At 45.0% G+C, this 23,045-nt stretch overlaps 1 protein-coding gene across 1 annotated transcript; it reads left to right on the plus strand.

The window, feature by feature from the left end:
- Positions 1-8,516: 8,516 nt before the first annotated feature.
- Positions 8,517-18,149, plus strand: LOC135827579 (serine-rich adhesin for platelets-like). The gene is made up of 6 exons (XM_065340048.1): positions 8,517-8,759; positions 12,868-12,930; positions 13,032-13,091; positions 13,168-13,230; positions 14,647-14,707; positions 14,894-18,149. Exons 2-6 carry the CDS (start codon positions 12,903-12,905, stop codon positions 17,901-17,903), a joined length of 3,222 nt encoding a protein of 1,073 aa, XP_065196120.1. The 5' UTR covers positions 8,517-8,759; positions 12,868-12,902; the 3' UTR covers positions 17,904-18,149.
- Positions 18,150-23,045: the final 4,896 nt, after the last annotated feature.

Genomic DNA, 23,045 nt, shown 5'->3' on the forward strand with positions numbered 1-23,045 from the left:
AATACATTGCAGGGCCTGGACTGGCCATTGATAAAGATACAGCAGGCAACGTTTGGATTGTCACTGAGGGTATTACTGGCAAGCTGTGGACAAAGTCTGACCTGTATAGGGCTAAGAATAACAAAGTTAGGGTCCTGCTGTGAGGCAATTACCCAAGATCACAGTATTTAGTACAGTATAGAGAACAGACATATCACCCCCTGACTTGATCAATACTCATCCGATTACATACATTTTTTGGATTCCAACTCAATGTGTTGTGTTGCAGGGCTGGACCAAGTTTGATTGATGTAGACCTACACATAACGGAAATAGGGTATGTTGTGAGTGGAGTGCTCAATACACCGTTATTATGACCAAATTCAATACATTGCAGGGCCTGGACTGGCCATTGATAAAGATACAGCGGGCAACGTTTGGATTGTCATTGAGGGTAGTACTGGCAAGCTGTGGACAAAGTCTGACCTGTATAGGGCTAAGAATAACAAAGTTAGGGTCCTGCAGTGAGGCAATTACCCAAGATCACAGTATTTAGTGCAGTATAGAGAACAGACATATCACCCCCTGACTTGATCAATACTAGTCCGATTACATAAATCTTTTGGTTTCCAACTCAATGTGTTGTGTTGTAGGCCTGGACCAAGTTTGATTGATGTAGGCCTACACACAACGGAAATAGGGTATGTTGTGAGTGGAGTGCTCAATACACCGTTATTATGACCAAATTCAATACATTGCAGGGCCTGGACTGGCCATTGATAAAGATACAGCAGGCAACGTTTGGATTGTCACTGAGGGTATTACTGGCAAGCTGTGGACAAAGTCTGACCTGTATAGGGCTAAGAATAACAAAGTTAGGGTCCTGCAGTGAGGCAATTACCCAAGATCACAGTATTTAGTGCAGTATAGAGAACAGACATATCACCCCCTGACTTGATCAATACTCATCCGATCACATAAATCTTTTGGATTCCAACTCCATGTGTTTTGTTGTAAGGCTGGACCAAGTTTGATAGATGTAGGCCTACACACAACGGAAATAGGGTATGTTGTGAGTGGAGTGCTCAATACACCGTTATTATGACAAAATTCAATACATTGCAGGGCCTGGACTGGCCATTGGTAAAGATACAGTAGGCAACGTTTGGATTGTCACTGAGGGTATAACTGGCAAGCTGTGGACAAAGTCTGACGTGTATAGGGCTAAGAATAACAAAGTTAGGGTCCTGCAGGGAGGCAATTACCCAAGATCACAGTATTTAGTGCAGTATAGAGAACAGACATATCACCCCCTGACTTGATCAATACTCATCCGATCACATAAATCTTTTGGATTCCAATTCAATGTGTTGTGTTGTAGGCCTGGACCAAGTTTGATTGATGTAGGCCTACACATAACGGAAATAGGGTATGTTGTGAGTGGAGTGCTCAATACACCGTTATTATGACCAAATTCAATACATTGCAGGGCCTGGACTGGCCATTGATAAAGATACAGCGGGCAACGTTTGGATTGTCACTGAGGGTATTACTGGCAAGCTGTGGACAAAGTCTGACCTGTATAGGGCTAAGAATAACAAAGTTAGGGTCCTGCAGTGAGGCAATTACCCAAGATCACAGTATTTAGTGCAGTATAGAGAACAGACATATCACCCCCTGACTTGATCAATACTCATCCGATCACATAAATCTTTTGGATTCCAACTCAATGTGTTTTGTTGTAAGGCTGGACCAGGTTTGATAGATGTAGACCTACACATAACGGAAATAGGGTATGTTGTGAGTGCAGTGCTCAATACACCGTTATTATGACCAAATTCAATACATTGCAGGGCCTGGACTGGCCATTGGTGAAGATACAGCGGGCAACGTTTGGATTGTCACTGAGGGTAGTACTGGCAAGCTGTGGACAAAGTCTGACCTGTATACGGCTAAGAATAACAAAGTTAGGGTCCTGCAGTGAGGCAATTACCCAAGATCACAGTATTTAGTGCAGTATAGAGAACAGACGTATCACCCCCTGACTTGATCAATACTCATCCGATTACATACATCTTTTGGATTCCAACTCAATGTGTTTTGTTGCAGGGCTGGACCAAGTTTGATTGATTTAGACCTACACATAACGGAAATAGGGTATGTTGTGAGTGGAGTGCTCAATACACCGTTATTATGACCAAATTCAATACATTGCAGGGCCTGGACTGGCCATTGATAAAGATACAGCAGGCAACGTTTGGATTGTCACTGAGGGTATTACTGGCAATCTGTGGACAAAGTCTGACCTGTATAGGGCTAAGAATAACAAAGTTAGGGTCCTGCTGTGAGGCAATTACCCAAGATCACAGTATTTAGTACAGTATAGAGAACAGACATATCACCCCCTGACTTGATCAATACTCATCCGATTACATACATGTTTTGGATTCCAACTCAATGTGTTGTGTTGCAGGGCTGGACCAAGTTTGATTGATGTAGACCTACACATAACGGAAATAGGGTATGTTGTGAGTGGAGTGCTCAATACACCGTTATTATGACCAAATTCAATACATTGCAGGGCCTGGACTGGCCATTGATAAAGATACAGCGGGCAACGTTTGGATTGTCATTGAGGGTAGTACTGGCAAGCTGTGGACAAAGTCTGACCTGTATAGGGCTAAGAATAACAAAGTTAGGGTCCTGCAGTGAGGCAATTACCCAAGATCACAGTATTTAGTGCAGTATAGAGAACAGACATATCACCCCCTGACTTGATCAATACTAGTCCGATTACATAAATCTTTTGGTTTCCAACTCAATGTGTTGTGTTGTAGGCCTGGACCAAGTTTGATTGATGTAGGCCTACACACAACGGAAATAGGGTATGTTGTGAGTGGAGTGCTCAATACACCGTTATTATGACCAAATTCAATACATTGCAGGGCCTGGACTGGCCATTGATAAAGATACAGCAGGCAACGTTTGGATTGTCACTGAGGGTATTACTGGCAAGCTGTGGACAAAGTCTGACCTGTATAGGGCTAAGAATAACAAAGTTAGGGTCCTGCAGTGAGGCAATTACCCAAGATCACAGTATTTAGTGCAGTATAGAGAACAGACATATCACCCCCTGACTTGATCAATACTCATCCGATCACATAAATCTTTTGGATTCCAACTCCATGTGTTTTGTAGTAAGGCTGGACCAAGTTTGATAGATGTAGGCCTACACACAACGGAAATAGGGTATGTTGTGAGTGGAGTGCTCAATACACCGTTATTATGACAAAATTCAATACATTGCAGGGCCTGGACTGGCCATTGGTAAAGATACAGTAGGCAACGTTTGGATTGTCACTGAGGGTATAACTGGCAAGCTGTGGACAAAGTCTGACGTGTATAGGGCTAAGAATAACAAAGTTAGGGTCCTGCAGGGAGGCAATTACCCAAGATCACAGTATTTAGTGCAGTATAGAGAACAGACATATCACCCCCTGACTTGATCAATACTCATCCGATCACATAAATCTTTTGGATTCCAACTCAATGTGTTGTGTTGTAGGCCTGGACCAAGTTTGATTGATGTAGGCCTACACACAACGGAAATAGGGTATGTTGTGAGTGGAGTGCTCAATACACCGTTATTATGACCAAATTCAATACATTGCAGGGCCTGGACTGGCCATTGATAAAGATACAGCGGGCAACGTTTGGATTGTCACTGAGGGTATTACTGGCAAGCTGTGGACAAAGTCTGACCTGTATAGGGCTAAGAATAACAAAGTTAGGGTCCTGCAGTGAGGCAATTACCCAAGATCAGAGTATTTAGTGCAGTATAGAGAACAGACATATCACCCCCTGACTTGATCAATACTCATCCGATCACATAAATCTTTTGGATTCCAACTCAATGTGTTTTGTTGTAAGGCTGGACCAGGTTTGATAGATGTAGACCTACACATAACGGAAATAGGGTATGTTGTGAGTGCAGTGCTCAATACACCGTTATTATGACCAAATTCAATACATTGCAGGGCCTGGACTGGCCATTGGTGAAGATACAGCGGGCAACGTTTGGATTGTCACTGAGGGTAGTACTGGCAAGCTGTGGACAAAGTCTGACCTGTATACGGCTAAGAATAACAAAGTTAGGGTCCTGCAGTGAGGCAATTACCCAAGATCACAGTATTTAGTGCAGTATAGAGAACAGACGTATCACCCCCTGACTTGATCAATACTCATCCGATTACATACATCTTTTGGATTCCAACTCAATGTGTTTTGTTGCAGGGCTGGACCAAGTTTGATTGATTTAGACCTACACATAACGGAAATAGGGTATGTTGTGAGTGGAGTGCTCAATACACCGTTATTATGACCAAATTCAATACATTGCAGGGCCTGGACTGGCCATTGATAAAGATACAGCAGGCAACGTTTGGATTGTCACTGAGGGTATTACTGGCAATCTGTGGACAAAGTCTGACCTGTATAGGGCTAAGAATAACAAAGTTAGGGTCCTGCTGTGAGGCAATTACCCAAGATCACAGTATTTAGTACAGTATAGAGAACAGACATATCACCCCCTGACTTGATCAATACTCATCCGATTACATACATTTTTTGGATTCCAACTCAATGTGTTGTGTTGCAGGGCTGGACCAAGTGTGATTGATGTAGACCTACACATAACGGAAATAGGGTATGTTGTGAGTGGAGTGCTCAATACACCGTTATTATGACCAAATTCAATACATTGCAGGGCCTGGACTGGCCATTGATAAAGATACAGCGGGCAACGTTTGGATTGTCATTGAGGGTAGTACTGGCAAGCTGTGGACAAAGTCTGACCTGTATAGGGCTAAGAATAACAAAGTTAGGGTCCTGCAGTGAGGCAATTACCCAAGATCACAGTATTTAGTGCAGTATAGAGAACAGACATATCACCCCCTGACTTGATCAATACTAGTCCGATTACATAAATCTTTTGGTTTCCAACTCAATGTGTTGTGTTGTAGGCCTGGACCAAGTATGATTGATGTAGGCCTACACACAACGGAAATAGGGTATGTTGTGAGTGGAGTGGTCAATACACCGTTATTATGACCAAATTCAATACATTGCAGGGCCTGGACTGGCCATTGATAAAGATACAGCAGGCAACGTTTGGATTGTCACTGAGGGTATTACTGGCAAGCTGTGGACAAAGTCTGACCTGTATAGGGCTAAGAATAACAAAGTTAGGGTCCTGCAGTGAGGCAATTACCCAAGATCACAGTATTTAGTGCAGTATAGAGAACGGACATATCACCCTCTGACTTGATCAATACTCATCCGATTACATACATCTTTTGGATTCCAACTCAATGTGTTGTGTTGCAGGGCTGGACCAAGTTTAATTTATTTAGGGCTACACACAACGGAAATAGGGTATGTTGTGTGTGGAGTGCTCAATACACCGTTATTATGACCAAATTCAATACATTGCAGGGCCTGGACTGGCCATTGATAAACATACAGCGGGCAACGTTTGGATTGTCACTGAGGGTATTACTGGCAAGCTGTGGACAAAGTCTGACCTGTAAAGGGCTAAGAATAACAAAGTTAGGGTCCTGCAGTGAGGCAATTACCCAAGATCACAGTATTTAGTGCAGTATAGAGAACAGACATATCACCCCCTGACTTGATCAATACTCATCCGATTACATAAATCGTTTGGATTCCAACTCAATGTGTTTTGTTGTAAGGCTGGACCAAGTGTGATAGATGTAGGCCTACACATAACGGAAATAGGGTATGTTGTGAGTGGAGTGCCCAATACAGTCAACTTCGCTTATAACGACATTCGGCGGGGCATCAAAAAAGTGTCCTTATTCGCGAAGTGTCGTTATACCCAAAGTCTCATTTTATGTATTACAGTTGGAAGGGACTTTGCTCTGGGCATGGAAATGCTGTCGTTATTCGCGAATTGTCGTTATATCCGCAGTCGTTATTAGCGAAGTTGACTGTACACCGTTATTATGACCAAATTCAATACATTGCAGGGCCTGGACTGGCCATTGGTGAAGATACAGCGGGCAACGTTTGGATTGTCACTGAGGGTAGTACTGGCAAGCTGTGGAAAAAGTCTGACTTGTATAGGGCTAAGAATAACAAAGGTAGGGTCCTGCAGTGAGGCAATTACCCAAGATCACAGTATTTAGTGCAGTATAGAGAACAGACATACTCATCCGATTACATAAATCTTTTGGATTCCAACTCAATGTGTTTTGTTGTAAGGCTGGACCAAGTGTGATAGATGTAGGCCTACACACAACGGAAATAGGGTATGTTGTGAGTGGAGTGCTCAATACACCGTTATTATGACCAAATTCAATACATTGCAGGGCCTGGACTGGCCATTGGTAAAGATACAGCGGGCAACGTTTGAATTGTCACTGAGGGTAGTACTGGCAAGCTGTGGACAAAGTCTGACCTGTATAGGGCTAAGAATAACAAAGTTAGGGTCCTGCAGTGAGGCAATTACCCAAGATCACAGTACTTAGTGCAGTATACAGTACAGAGATATCACCCCATAACGTGATCAATACTCATCCGAATACATACATAATTTGGATTCCACCTCAGTATATAGTGTTCCAGTGCTGGACCAAGTTCAATTGATGTATTCCTACACATGGCGGAAATAGGGTGTTGTGAATTGAGTATGCATTTCGCTGTTGGTGTGACAAAATTCAATATATTGCAGGGCCTACATTGGTCATTGGTAAAGGTACTGAGGCCTGCGCCTGGATTCCAGCTCAGCATAGTATTGGTAAACTGTGGACATCGTTTGAGCTGTATAGGACTAATATTAACAAAGTTAGAGTCTCGCAATGAGACAATTACAAAGAACACAGTATTTAATGCATTATACAATACTACCAAGCCATACTGTCCTGCCACACATGACAATCCATGATAACAATTTACATTACACGAATCCATCATCACATACACCCGTGCCACACTCCACAGCTACAATACAATCATATGGCCAGTTCCTTACAACAATCCAGCTCTTCTACACACACTCATCATTCCTCATTTCACCCACTCCCTCTGAAGTCTCCCACCCCGCCCGCTACTCTTTCTTTTTTTTCTTCGTGTGATTTAATACCTTACCACTAGTACCGCCTTGCGTTTTCGTTCTATTCGCTGCTATGTGTGATTGTACATGTCGCCTCTTACTTTTCCTTCGCATGTGGACATGCGCCCGCAAAGGGGAGAGCTGTGTTAGGGTAGAAATGCATATGTAATAGGTCGCCGAGTGGTATCAGGAGGCACACACAAGAAGACTGGTTAATATTATGTTCTTCGGCTCAATCTGCCTGAAGTTATGTATACAACTGCTCCGGCTCAATCTGCCTGGAGGGACTCGGAAAGGAATACAACTGCTCCGGCTCAATCTGCCAGGAGGGACTCTGTTCTGTTCTGTTCTGTTATGTTCTGTTATGTTATGTTATAAAGAAATGAGTAAAGCATGGCAGCTTTTATAGGGCGAAAAGGAAGGAGATCATCATACTATTCATAGAGTCTGCATGAGCCATGAGTCATGAAAAAGGGCAGAAGTCTGTTGTGTCAGTCCAAACAGAACTTGGGAAGGCATAGCAACAGTATCTAAATGTATAAGGATGAAAGAAGCAAACGGAACTTTGGAGGAGAACAGAGGCCAGGGAGGGCATTAGCAAATGGATGCAAACAGGATCTAGAAAGGGTCATGACTGTCCGCATGACCTCAGTCAGGGTCAGGGAGGTACAGTACAACATGTGGGTGTTAGTTCTACATGTACATACAGGTACATACAGGTGTGATGATCTAAACTAGCAAAGATAATTATGTAGTATGCAATCCAGCAAGCGCAAGAGAAACAAGTGGTGAGAAGTGATATAATTAGCTTTGCAGGCTTGTCAGCAAAGGAGTGACAAGAGTCATTCAGTGCATGTACGTGTACATGTGACATGATTAGAGGTAAAAATAGATGTAGATGTAGTAGTCAGCTACAGTTCAGTACTAGCAAGTCAGGGATACTACACATACATTATAATTATTATGACATGTACATGACTTGATTGCGACTACTAGTACATGTAGTAGTACAATGCACGTACATGTAAACGTAAGACTCGTCATAAGCTATAATTAGATCTCCCATGCTTGTAACCTTGTTGTCAGCACTTCTTGAACTAGTACTTCTACCACTTCCTTTTAGTTAGTCAATCACGTCGTTGATTTCGGACTGTTCCATGCCTTCCAAGTAATATGCCCGATGAGTAATGTTGCTGACTAAATTGCATAATATAGATATCTCACCTTCTAGAATACCTCGCTTAGTCATTATGTTAATGTTACGCAATGCTCACTTCATCTACATGTATAGCAATGATGATCTAGGTTTACCTTCTCCGCTATTCTAGAACTTGTAGAAGGATGATTTCGTAATCCTCGTCTTACCACCAACCTTAGTTCTTTACCTTCGCTATAAAAGCTGCTGCCTTTCTAGTTTCCTGCAGACCAGTTCCCTGGAGATTAGTTTCATGCTAGACTACAGTGTATTACCTGAGAACGCTTTCTCTCTCTCTCTGAATAAGTGTGCAATTCTGTATGATAACCATTATCCATTACTGTGCCCTCGTGCTCTGCCGACTGAGTGAAACCGGGACTTGACAGTTTTGAGCTTGTTCTCGACCAGTGTAGCTGTTGCAGACGTGTATCTACAACCGATTGGCATTTAGAGGTGAGCACTGGGTATTTTGACTGCGTTAAGTACCGGCAAGTTACCTTTGTATTATGAAATCCAATCCCTTTATTGGCTGGCCTATACATTGATCTAACACCGATGTTCGATGGGGTAGGCATTTTGAAATTATCGTAACTTGGTCAAATCTTGGTCTTTCGGAGAGATCGAAATATGTAGGTCGAAGAGAAAACTCTCAGCTGTCGCCTCGAACAATTTCCAAAGCGATACAAAGAGCGGTTCGTGAGTTATAGCACTCGTAATATTGGTCCCGGGAAATTTGTGCTCAGAGTGCGATGCGTGGGTCAACGGCCGGGATTTTCCCTGCTTGCGTCACCTGTTGACAAGGCTACACCGATTCAACTTCAAAAGCAGGTTCCCGGGAGTGTCGACGAAATTTTTCGGTCTGATACGAGCAACAGGAGTGAAATGGTGGATAGAGATAGATCTCGAGCGTGAGCCCAGCGCTGGTGGGCCTTCCCTGGCTTGCAGCGCTGGGCCAGTGCATCCCGTGGAGTCGAGTGTAGGCTCATTGCGCTCCTCTCGTCAAGGCCTTTACAGGATGCCCAAGATCGTGGAATTTGTCCAGTGCAAACTAAAGTTACGTCCAATTTAGTTACAGGTTTGGCGATTGTGTGGGCTTGTTTATATTTTAATCGGCCAATAAAGGGTTAATTTAGAACGATACCAATAACTCACAACGAGGCCACATTTTGTATGTGCAAGTTATGTTTTCTTGGAAGTCTAGTACTACTTCTTGACCATGGAAAAATTTATTTTCTCATACCACACACATACGCTGCTAAATTGGCACCTCTACGTCTAAACACGGAAATTGTACACATGCAAATCGTCAGAGTTCCGACATTGACATGATACTGCCAAAACAAGTCGACTTCGGAGCGGAAACAAACGCCATAGCCATCACAAACTTTAGTGGCCATGCCTCGCTCGCAAATGAGAGCAGCATCACCCCAGAATCGCTGTCGGAAAGCTCCGTAAGGTCGCACGCAAGCCGCGCTGCGCTGCCGTCACTCAGGTACGTAGAAAGTCGATGGGCTAAAATCCCGTCTCTGGGAGACTGTCGACACAGGGATCGCTCTCCATGGCTTCCCCACCATAAGCACCATCAGATTCTTCCAGGTACATCACGATGACATCGTCTTCAGCGGCTGGCGCTCCCCATATTTGCGTGAAAATTTACGTGGCGTGCGCACCGCTCCGTAATTTGAAATTCGCTTGCATCGGAGGCTGGAACGAAGTATTTATCTATCTGTCGTCGGTCCCAGAGCGAATGACTGCTAGGTCGTCGTCGGAGAAGTCATCCGAGGACGAAAGGAACTCACTGCGCAAGAGAAAATGCACCTGACGATGTTTTGACGGAGGCGGACGGCATTGTCGGCGCACGTGTATTTCCGTAAGTTTTCGATCGCGCAGTTCTCAATGAAATCAAATGGGACACGCGTGGATCTCTTCAGCTACCGAAAGGATCGGGCCTAGGCTGTTTGAGGGCCATGGGAAATCCCCGTGGGCTGATGCTTCCCGTCATGCCAGGCATGGTTTTGTATGCCTGTCGAATGCGTCAACGTTGACGCATTCAAGTATGGGGCTGCCGGTAAAGGGAACTGCTCTGATGGGCCATTCAGAAACTTTTTTCATTTTGGCAAAAAAGAAAATTCTCGAGCACACTGAGAATAATCTTACGATGCCTATAACTTGGTGGGATGTTCTTGTGAAGACTAAACATAATAATATATTAGAAGAATAGTTTATAGCAAACTAGAGCTGTTTATCTGCCTTCTATGGTCTGTTATGAGCACTTGATGAAAATTTCAGTTTTCCCGCTAATATTCTTTGCCAAAATCAATATTGTTAATAACTCCGGTTGTACTAGGGGTACATATTCGAACGATAGCTAAAAATGTTCATACCTGTTCCAAGATCATTATAAAACAAACTGCAGCAGTTTTGGTCGTACAGTACATGCAGTATATGTTCAGAGATATTAATTTTTCCAAAAAAAAGAAAATTCTCGAGCACAGAATAATCTTACGATGCCAAAAAAAAAAGTTCTGCTAATTATGTAATAGATAATAAGAAGAATATTTTACAGCAAACTAGAGCTGTTTATCTGCCTTCTAATTCTATGGTCTGTTTCGAGCACTTGATTTTCAGTTTTCGCTGATATTTTTTGCCAAAATCAATATGTTTAATAACTCCGGTTGTACTAGGGGTACATATTCGAACGATAGCTCAACATGTTCATACCTGTTCCAAGATCATTATAAAACAAACCGCACCAGTTTTGGTTGTATATGTTCGGAGATATTAATTTTGCCCAAAAAAAGAAAATTCTCGAGCACAGAATAATCTTACGATGCCAAAAAAAAGAAAAAAAATTCTGTTTATTATTTAGTAGATACAGGTCCTCCCTCGTTAGTAGATAATCTCTGGGCCATCGAAAAAGTTATCTTATAACGAGACTCATCTTGTACGAGGACTTGCAGCTAAAGGTGAAATAGGCACTACTTCGTACTTACCGGGGCTACCCTAGGCCTCGGCGGGTAATGCTAGTTATTTCAGCTCAAAATGCTTTTAGCATTGCCAGTTATTCGGTCATATAATGCTCGTTAGAATGCTAATTTGGACTTGTAATGCTAGTTGAAAAGGCAATGTGAACCACTCATATGGCATTGTGTCATAATGTAAGTCACACTGCACGGAATACTGCTATTGGAAGTACATGTACCTAGTACTTTGAAAGTAGATTATGGTGATGCTATTTCAAAATGATGTGGAACTGAAGTTGCTATCATGAACTAGCAGTGATTAACAGTAAATCAGAACCCTACGTCGACAGTCTTCAAAGTATTTTGAGGGTGCATACGGAATGCTATTTTGGAAATTTAGTATATTGTGTGGTATGAAAAAGTGCAATATAAGTGGGTCCCGTCATTCGCGATTTAGGTGAATCAGTTCGCATTTGGGAGGACAATGCGCCAGTTCTAATTTCTTACTTTTACGACGGGGCTGCACCAGTAGAGGTTTTTCAGCGATTTTTAACTCTCGATATGCTTGCTCCGTTGGCTTTGGGCAGTCGTGCGCATGCCTCACCGGGCTCATCCTCTACCTCTGCCTCGCTCTTATCTTCCTTTTTATCCTCCTCTGTCTCGTACTCGTCTTCCTCACTCTCTTCCTCCGACGAATCAGAGACTTCCAACACATTTCAATTTGATGTACTCATGGTGCAAGCAAGCCAGCACTGCATGACTCTGTGAATAGGAAAGACAAGGTTTCTTTCCGTTTCCCATGATGGCATCAACGTGGTACGTCTATACCTAGCAGCTGCCACTAAGATTCGCAACAAGAGACGCATGTTGCGAAGTCGCAGGCTAACGTTAAGCAAAACTGCCAAAAGCCGCTGGTACAAAGTACAGTGTGTACGTTACATTGTAGACCTCCTGTTTTATTCAGTAATGCACACTCATGAAGTGAGAAAATGACACTTTTGGGCGCTAATGCTTGTTTTGGCTCCAAATCCGGGTACAATGCTGGAGCATTGCTAGTTATCAAAACGATGCTCGTAATGCCAGTTACAATGCTAGCATTACCCGCCGAGAACTAGGCTACCCTCGATACAACATAAATTATCAATGCTTCGTTATAAGATAATTGAAAATCTCCAAGTTACTCCAACATAACTCTTCCTTGGATGCAAAGGATCGTCCATATTCACGAATACATAGACATAATACGTTTCCTCTTTCTGCTTTATCCTACGTGTTTTGGCCTTGGTCCGGCATGGTCAATATTTTTATACTGAGTGTTTCGCACTCCAGGGACCTGGGCAAAGGGTCGTTATAACGGATTTTATGTACTAACGGATTATGTTGTAACCGGACCTGTAAACAGTTGTATAGACCACGTTTTGCCAGGGGATTTCAGATTTCTATTTACTAACGGAGTTTATGTAGTAACCGGACTCGTTATAATGAGGGAGGACCTGTAATTAGAAGAATATTTTAAAGCAAACTAGAGCTGTCTATCTCCCTGTTATGAGCACTTGTTTAAATTTGCAGTTTTCTTGCTAATCCTTTTTGTCCTCTAGATTTGTACATTGAGCTGGACTCTGTGCATATCAAAATGTCAACGCCCGTTTACAAGCGAACCCGTAAGTACCATTTTGTTTTTCCGCTCGACTGTATCAGCTTCATGAGTTCAAACTCAACTTACACAGAAATGATATGTCTGAATACTGTTATACAAATGTAGGTTCCAAGGTGGCCTCTACTCGGGGCGATGAAGGAATCCCTCAAGCCCTCCCGACAATTGGTAAGGACAATGGAATGCTTAAGCTGGTTTTTTAAACCCAACTTCAACCTTTAAACTTGTTTTGTATGCTGGGCAGAAACTAACAACCGATTCGCGACCCTCTCCGATAATGAACACCCTGGATCACCGATTTCCGAAGGTAAGGCTTTCCCAACCATTTTTATTTAATTCCCGTAGCTATGCAGAAGACATTACGTCAGTAACGTCTGGCGCTAGCCAGGGTCCACACAGCTTTAATTTGGAGTTTGTTTGTGTGTTTGTGTGTTTGTGTCACGCCTGGCGCTATCCCGTATCTGTCCCGTACCGTACCGTACCATCAAACACAGCTGGCCACATACAACTGGCCGCACTATTCAATTTTTTTTTATTTTTTTTTATTTTTTATATACCGTAAAGTACCGTTGATCCGCCCCCACGCCATGTCGCTTCCCAGCTGGGTTTTCGGCAGGGGGCGGGAATTAGATCAAGGCTGTCAAGTGCAGTACGATGTACAACAACGTAGAGGATCAGTCTCAATGTGCTGGATTGTGCACATTTTGATCCTGGATTGGCAAGTATTGTGTACAGCAGTGTATGCGTCGGTTCAACATCGTATTTCGTTGTATACGCCGAAGTCGCTTCACAAGGAGAAAATCGACAGGGGGCGGGAATTAGAGAGGGGGCGGATCAACGGTACTGTACGGTACATGTATATACTATGTGCACATCTATACAAAGTAATAGGGGTAATAAAAGAGACAAAGACAACAAAGGAGTAGTAGGTGCTACAAGAGCTGTGCTGGTCAGGCGCAGTGCACTCCTCCGACCATTTCGGTCTCGGAATCGACATGGACTGTGCGGGCCAAGGGGGCATACTATGAATGATAGACTTATGGGAGCATCTGAGAATGCAACAGAAATGAGAAAGAGAAGATCAGAAATTACACAAATGCAAATAATATAGATTGATCATGCTTCAGCTTACGTAGGTCCCTGAGAGAGGGTAGGGCTTTCAAACGCAAGATCATAACGTGAAGCAACTTGGAAGAATGAGTATGAATGCGAAGTGTATGGGGGAATGCATGTAGGGCGATAGTGCGGGTTCGAATCCCAGGGAATGCCTGAAAAAATAGGAAAATTGAAAAATTTATAACATCCCTATTCTTTTTTTGCCGTCATCAAGGCGGTAGCTGGTGTCGTAATACCCTCGACCGTACCTGTCCCGTATCTGTCCCATACCTGTCCCGTACCGTACCGTACAATCAAAGACGGCTAGCCACAATGCATATTCAAATAGGGCTTTCAAATACAAGATCATAACGTGAAGCAACTTGGAAGAATTAGGATGTATGCCAAGTGTATCGGGGGATGCATGCAGGGTGATAGTGCGGGTTCGACTCCCAGGTTATGTCTAAAAACAAAAAGTAGAAATTTATAAGAATTTATAACATCCCTATGCTTTTTTTGTCTAGGTCATCAAGGCAAAAAAGCATAGCGTAGGGCCCTGAGCTTCCAAGCTCTCTCGTTAAAGCTCACAAAATTAAACAGAGATGTTGGTGTGATTTCTCTGATTCAGGCCTAGATCAAGACGCCAAACAAGACGATTGCAATCCCAAGAAGCGACATGGGTCTGCAAAGTAAGTTACTACCTAACGATTTTCCTCGATTGATCATATGCTATGCAAAACACTTTTACAAATAATCTACGTGGAGATAAAAGTTTAATAATAGCTATGAAAAGTATGAATGCCGCAGACATCTTTTATTTAAACGATATTCTTTATTGAGTGCTGATAAGTTCCTTTTTTTGTGTTGTGCATTAGATTCGCTATCAACGATATGTCCGGGCGCAACCTATGCAACGTCAACCTGGGTTTTGTTGAACATGCCAACATGGTGTCCATGGAGGAGTTGATTGAAATGTTCGAACGCCATTCCGGCTACATGCCGCAAGTTTTAGTCGGAAAAACAAGCGGCATTGTTTATCGTTGCGGGGAAGCGAAGCTGATCGCACCATGCGACCGAGTTTTGGTCGTCCAAACTCATAGCTTCTTTTCCAACCCTGTGGAGAAGTACGAAGAGGGCCTCAAGCTGTCGACGGGACTCCACAACATCGAAGTCCGTGATACAATGTGCGGACGGTCTGCTTTTGCCGCAAATGACATTTCGGAGGGAGGATTCGTATGCGAGTATGTGGCGGCAAAGCCAGAACTTCTGCCCGAGGAAGTAATCAAGGCCAGGGAAGCAGAGTACGAAAGGCGTGGATTGGGCTGCTACATTCTGCAGTGCCGGCAAGCCTCCTCTCAGCTTGTGTTCGATGCGACGGAAACAACACTGGCTGAGAGCAGATTTATCAACCATGCCCCCAAACGTTCCCGCAACAACAATTTGCTCCTCATGAGCGTTATTGTGGCGAGAGGGCAGAAGAGGGTGGGTTTTGTGTCAAAAAGGAATATAAGGAAAGGAGAAGAGCTTTTCTTCGACTACGGTGTGCGGGACAAGGCATTGCCCTGGTTGTCGTCCCGAGCGTTAGCCTCAGAGAAAAGGCCAGCACGATCATCATCATCATCATCATCATCATCATCATCATCATCATCATCATCATCATCATCATCATCATCAGAGGACGACTCCCCTCCGAGGAAGGTCATCCGACTTCCTTCTTCTTCTTCTTCATCATCATCATCATCATCATCATCATCATCATCATCATCATCATCACCATCATCACCATCATCATCATCATCAGAGGATGACTTCACTCAGCCACCTTCCTGTCCACCTGTCAAGAGGAAACGAATTTCGTCGTCGTCGGACTCCGAAGTGGAGATTGTGGCTGTAAAGCCAGCTCAGCGTAGGACGACATATGTCTGTCCCCGATGCGGAAAGCAGTCCAACCGCATGGCCGAGCACCTCTTGAGGGCCCACAAGATCCAGTCCTTGACCGAAAGACAGGCAATCATTGACGGGTCCGAAAAGATTGAATCAACATCCCCACCTTCACCAACCCAACCACAACAACCTAACACAACAACACCCCTACCAGCATCCCAACCTCCTACGAGAAAAACAATGCACAAAACTACAACACAACACACGTCTGCCGGCAAGGGACTGCAGCGAATTTCTCGGCATGACATTGCGAAACAAACGCAAAAGAAGAAGGACTTGGGCCTGTCATGTATGCACCCTATTAGCGGAGACCTGGTGGACTTCAAAGACTGGCTGACTAGTCCCCTTGGGAAGAAGACCCTCTTTGCGCAGTCCACGCAAGCGATGTACCTGACAACAATCCGGAAGATAGCAATGTTCGTGGACAAGGATTGTGTATCTGTGGCCAATATCCTAAACACCAAGGCTTGCTCGAAATATTTGGAGGAGGTCAGAGCGTGCGGGGTCGGGCCATCAGGGCTAACGACGGCGTGCGATGCCCTGTTGGCCGCCCACAGTTTCCTTAAAGGTACCACGGACGACGAACCCCAGCTAAAAAATATAAAAAAATCAAAAAAAGACATTCAAGCTGTCCGTCTCGTCTACCTGAAGCTGAAGAAAACGCAGAGTTTGCTGCGCATGGAGGACGAGGCAGACAAGGACGCTGACCTCTCCTCCATCTCAGCCTTTCTCAAGAACCCCGAGGTAACGGAGGACATCGAGCGCTTGATGTCTGAACCTCCGACACCAGACGCACACCGACACCTTGTCCACTACCTCGCGGTGGCATTGGCGTTGGCCAATGGGCAGAGGCCGAGTGCAGTCGTCAACATGACCCATGATGAATATCAGAAAGGACTGAGAAAAATGGGTGACGACGGCAAACTGGTGGTGGGGGTGAGAAATCACAAGACCGGGGCTACCCACCTTGCGTTTGTGTGCGCAGACGGGATCCAGTTGCGTGCCATGATGCACTACAACGATCAGTATCGGAGACTGATGGCCGCCAGCAGCGACGCCTTTCTTCTCCTCCCGAGCGGTGGACAGATTGAGTCCAAGGACCATAGCAAAATGGTGACCTGGATCGGAAAGAAGTACGGACTCAAGATGTCCACTGCAACGGAGGGGAGGAAGCTCATAGAGTCAAAGGTCCACGTCAGCAGCGCCTTCTCTGAAGCTGATGCGAAGCGAGTCAGCAAGGCTTTGTGTCACTCAGAGAAGGTTGCTGCTGAGCACTACAAGAACGTTGGCGCAGCACAACAAGCCTCAGAAACGCACGCCCTTCTACAGAAAGTGATCTCACCGAGCCCTGCTGTCGCCATCAATACTTCGTCTCCCCTGTCATCTCCGATGTCCACAGCCCCAATTCCCACTTCCCTCCACGTGTCGTCCCAGCCTCAACTCACCTTCTCTTCACCACCTATCACCATCCCTGTCTCATCCGTCTTGTCCGCACCTGAACCCAAGTTGTCGTCATCATCCCCTATTACTAACGTGTCGTCCCGGCCTCAACTCACCTTCTCTTCACCACCTATCACCATCCCTGTCTCATCCGTCTTGTCCGCACCTGAACCCAAGTTGTCGTCATCATCCCCTATTACTATCCCTGTGTCATCCCTCTCGTCCGAGCCCACACCAACATTGGAAGAAGACCCTATTGCGCCGCCTGCAGCTGCTACTGTTCAAGGTTCACTGCTAGGATACCTTCATCCGAAGCCAGCAGCCAAAAAGGAGCGGAAAGCATTCACCGAACAGGAAGACGCTATCATCGTCAAACGATATTCCTTGAAAAACCAAAACGCACCTCCAAAAAAAACCTTTTTAGCTGTAAATTGTCCAGGACGAAACGCCCAGCAATTGGTAGATAGGTGGCGGACAATGAAGAAGCAGTCACCAAATTAGATACAGATAGTTGTTTTTATCAGCTTCTAATTACTTTATTTGATATTTTCTAACTCTTAGCGCCCGGATCACTTCCTAAAAATCTTCTTCTCACTCAATCATATATAAATATATTTTAGATGCAACGGTGAGAACCTCTACGTGGTTGCATCTAGGACCTTCTGCATTGCAGATGCCAATCTCACCAAAAACGTTAAAACCTTTTTGGCAATATCACAGGTTGCCAAATGCCTTCTGCCAAAATTTGACGCCTCAATTATCAAGATTAAGCGTCTTAAACGCACTAGGCTGCGTCTTGCGCACTAGGAGACGCACAATCTATTTAGTGAAGTATACAGTACAGACATATCACCCCCTAACTTGATCAATACTCTTCCCATTACATACATCTTTTGGATTCCAACTCAATGTGTTGTGTTGCAGGGCTGGACCAAGTTTGATTGATGTAGGCTTACACCTAACGGAAATAGGGTATGTTGTGAGTGGAGTGCTCAATACACCGTTGTTATGACCAAATTCAATACATTGCAGGGCCTGGACTGGCCATTGGTAAAGATACAGCGGGCAACGTTTGGATTGTCACTGAGGGTAGTACTGGCAAGCTGTGGACAAAGTCTGACCTGTATAGGGCTAAGAATAACAAAGTTAGGGTCCTGCAGTGAGGCAATTACCCAAGATCACAGTATTTAGTGCAGTCTAGAGAACAGACATATCACCCCCTGACTTGATCAATACTCATCCGATTACATACATCTTTTGGATTTCAACTCAATGTGTTGTGTTGCAGGGCTGGACCAAGGTTGATTGATGTAGGCCTACAGATAACGGAAATAGGGTATGTTGTGAGTGGAGTGCTCAATACACCGTTATTATGACCAAATTCAATACATTGCAGGGCCTGGACTGGCCATTGGTAAAGATACAGCAGGCAACATTTGGATTGTCACTCGCAAGCTGTGGACAAAGTCTGACCTGTATAGGGCTAAGAATAGCAAAGTTAGGGTCCTGCAGTGAGGCAATTACCCAAGATCACAGTATTTAGTGCAGTATACAGTACAGACATATCACCCCATAACGTGATCAATACTCATCCGATTACAAACATAATTTGGATTCCACCTCACTATAAAGTGTTCCAGAGCTGGACCAAGTTTAATTGATGTATTCCTACACATGGCGGAAATAGGGTATGTTGTGAATTGAGTACGCATTTCGCTGTTAGTGAGACAAGGGTGAATAGGGTTTAGGGTTTGGGTTTACAGTTTAAAGGTTTATAAGATTTAGGGTCAGGGGTTTAGGGTTTTAGGATTTACGGTTTTTTCGTGCGTCTCACCAAAATTTTATGGATTTCCAAAAACCATTGAAACACAATGCACAGGTTGCCAAATGCATTCTGACAAAATTTGACTCCTAAATTCGTGCGTCTCACCAAAATTTTATGAATTTCCAAAAACCATTGGAACACAATGGACAGGTTGCCAAATGTCTTCTGCCAAAATTTGACCCCGAAAATCTAAAGAATAAGGCTGCGTCTAAGACGCACTAGGCTGCGTCTTAGACGCACTAGGCTGCGTCTTAGACGCAAAATCTGCGTCTAAGACGCAGAGCTAGGCAACTTTTTCCAAATAGTCAAGAGAACCATGGCAACGTCGTAGACAGGTGCTCAAACCCTCATACCACCAAGTTTTAGGTGCAATACTCAAACATTCAGTTTTTGCCTAGCTGCGTCTTAGACGCGCCTAGCTGCGTCTAAGACGCGCCTAATGGTTAGTTAGGCAAATTTTTCAAAAACCATAGCAACGTAGTACGCTGACGCCCAAACCACTTTTGGTCCGGGTTTGAGTTCAATTATGGCAAAACTGACAATGCGTCTTTTGCGTCTAAGACGCAAAGAGCTAGGGTTAGGGTTAGGGTTAGGGTTAGGGTTAGGGTTAGGGTTAGGGTTAGGGTTAGGGTTAGGGTTAGGGTTAGGGTTAGGGTTAGGGTTAGGGTTAGGGTTAGGGTTAGGGTTAGGGTTAGGGTTAGGGTTAGGGTTAGGGTTAGGGTTAGGGTTAGGGTTAGGGTTAGGGTTAGGGTTAGGGTTAGGGTTAGGGTTAGGGTTAGGGTTAGGGTTAGGGTTAGGGTTAGGGTTAGGGTTAGGGTTAGGGTTAGGGTTAGGGTTAGGGTTAGGGTTAGGGTTAGGGTTAGGGTTAGGGTTAGGGTTAGGGTTAGGGTTAGGGTTAGGGTTAGGGTTAGGGTTAGGGTTAGGGTTAGGGTTAGGGTTAGGGTTAGGGTTAGGGTTAGGGTTAGGGTTAGGGTTAGGGTTAGGGTTAGGGTTAGGGTTAGGGTTAGGGTTAGGGTTAGGGTTAGGGTTAGGGTTAGGGTTAGGGTTAGGGTTAGGGTTAGGGTTAGGGTTAGGGTTAGGGTTAGGGTTAGGGTTAGGGTTAGGGTTAGGGTTAGGGTTAGGGTTAGGGTTAGGGTTAGGGTTAGGGTTAGGGTTAGGGTTAGGGTTAGGGTTAGGGTTAGGGTTAGGGTTAGGGTTAGGGTTAGGGTTAGGGTTAGGGTTAGGGTTAGGGTTAGGGTTAGGGTTAGGGTTAGGGTTAGGGTTAGGGTTAGGGTTAGGGTTAGGGTTAGGGTTAGGGTTAGGGTTAGGGTTAGGGTTAGGGTTAGGGTTAGGGTTAGGGTTAGGGTTAGGGTTAGGGTTAGGGTTAGGGTTAGGGTTAGGGTTAGGGTTAGGGTTAGGGTTAGGGTTAGGGTTAGGGTTAGGGTTAGGGTTAGGGTTAGGGTTAGGGTTAGGGTTAGGGTTAGGGTTAGGGTTAGGGTTAGGGTTAGGGTTAGGGTTAGGGTTAGGGTTAGGGTTAGGGTTAGGGTTAGGGTTAGGGTTAGGGTTAGGGTTAGGGTTAGGGTTAGGGTTAGGGTTAGGGTTAGGGTTAGGGTTAGGGTTAGGGTTAGGGTTAGGGTTAGGGTTAGGGTTAGGGTTAGGGTTAGGGTTAGGGTTAGGGTTAGGGTTAGGGTTAGGGTTAGGGTTAGGGTTAGGGTTAGGGTTAGGGTTAGGGTTAGGGTTAGGGTTAGGGTTAGGGTTAGGGTTAGGGTTAGGGTTAGGGTTAGGGTTAGGGTTAGGGTTAGGGTTAGGGTTAGGGTTAGGGTTAGGGTTAGGGTTAGGGTTAGGGTTAGGGTTAGGGTTAGGGTTAGGGTTAGGGTTAGGGTTAGGGTTAGGGTTAGGGTTAGGGTTAGGGTTAGGGTTAGGGTTAGGGTTAGGGTTAGGGTTAGGGTTAGGGTTAGGGTTAGGGTTAGGGTTAGGGTTAGGGTTAGGGTTAGGGTTAGGGTTAGGGTTAGGGTTAGGGTTAGGGTTAGGGTTAGGGTTAGGGTTAGGGTTAGGGTTAGGGTTAGGGTTAGGGTTAGGGTTAGGGTTAGGGTTAGGGTTAGGGTTAGGGTTAGGGTTAGGGTTAGGGTTAGGGTTAGGGTTAGGGTTAGGGTTAGGGTTAGGGTTAGGGTTAGGGTTAGGGTTAGGGTTAGGGTTAGGGTTAGGGTTAGGGTTAGGGTTAGGGTTAGGGTTAGGGTTAGGGTTAGGGTTAGGGTTAGGGTTAGGGTTAGGGTTAGGGTTAGGGTTAGGGTTAGGGTTAGGGTTAGGGTTAGGGTTAGGGTTAGGGTTAGGGTTAGGGTTAGGGTTAGGGTTAGGGTTAGGGTTAGGGTTAGGGTTAGGGTTAGGGTTAGGGTTAGGGTTAGGGTTAGGGTTAGGGTTAGGGTTAGGGTTAGGGTTAGGGTTAGGGTTAGGGTTAGGGTTAGGGTTAGGGTTAGGGTTAGGGTTAGGGTTAGGGTTAGGGTTAGGGTTAGGGTTAGGGTTAGGGTTAGGGTTAGGGTTAGGGTTAGGGTTAGGGTTAGGGTTAGGGTTAGGGTTAGGGTTAGGGTTAGGGTTAGGGTTAGGGTTAGGGTTAGGGTTAGGGTTAGGGTTAGGGTTAGGGTTAGGGTTAGGGTTAGGGTTAGGGTTAGGGTTAGGGTTAGGGTTAGGGTTAGGGTTAGGGTTAGGGTTAGGGTTAGGGTTAGGGTTAGGGTTAGGGTTAGGGTTAGGGTTAGGGTTAGGGTTAGGGTTAGGGTTAGGGTTAGGGTTAGGGTTAGGGTTAGGGTTAGGGTTAGGGTTAGGGTTAGGGTTAGGGTTAGGGTTAGGGTTAGGGTTAGGGTTAGGGTTAGGGTTAGGGTTAGGGTTAGGGTTAGGGTTAGGGTTAGGGTTAGGGTTAGGGTTAGGGTTAGGGTTAGGGTTAGGGTTAGGGTTAGGGTTAGGGTTAGGGTTAGGGTTAGGGTTAGGGTTAGGGTTAGGGTTAGGGTTAGGGTTAGGGTTAGGGTTAGGGTTAGGGTTAGGGTTAGGGTTAGGGTTAGGGTTAGGGTTAGGGTTAGGGTTAGGGTTAGGGTTAGGGTTAGGGTTAGGGTTAGGGTTAGGGTTAGGGTTAGGGTTAGGGTTAGGGTTAGGGTTAGGGTTAGGGTTAGGGTTAGGGTTAGGGTTAGGGTTAGGGTTAGGGTTAGGGTTAGGGTTAGGGTTAGGGTTAGGGTTAGGGTTAGGGTTAGGGTTAGGGTTAGGGTTAGGGTTAGGGTTAGGGTTAGGGTTAGGGTTAGGGTTAGGGTTAGGGTTAGGGTTAGGGTTAGGGTTAGGGTTAGGGTTAGGGTTAGGGTTAGGGTTAGGGTTAGGGTTAGGGTTAGGGTTAGGGTTAGGGTTAGGGTTAGGGTTAGGGTTAGGGTTAGGGTTAGGGTTAGGGTTAGGGTTAGGGTTAGGGTTAGGGTTAGGGTTAGGGTTAGGGTTAGGGTTAGGGTTAGGGTTAGGGTTAGGGTTAGGGTTAGGGTTAGGGTTAGGGTTAGGGTTAGGGTTAGGGTTAGGGTTAGGGTTAGGGTTAGGGTTAGGGTTAGGGTTAGGGTTAGGGTTAGGGTTAGGGTTAGGGTTAGGGTTAGGGTTAGGGTTAGGGTTAGGGTTAGGGTTAGGGTTAGGGTTAGGGTTAGGGTTAGGGTTAGGGTTAGGGTTAGGGTTAGGGTTAGGGTTAGGGTTAGGGTTAGGGTTAGGGTTAGGGTTAGGGTTAGGGTTAGGGTTAGGGTTAGGGTTAGGGTTAGGGTTAGGGTTAGGGTTAGGGTTAGGGTTAGGGTTAGGGTTAGGGTTAGGGTTAGGGTTAGGGTTAGGGT

The sequence above is a fragment of the Sycon ciliatum genome, chromosome 11 (genome assembly GCF_964019385.1).
Source record: "Sycon ciliatum chromosome 11, ocSycCili1.1, whole genome shotgun sequence".
Classification (NCBI taxonomy): Eukaryota; Metazoa; Porifera; class Calcarea; order Leucosolenida; family Sycettidae; genus Sycon; species Sycon ciliatum.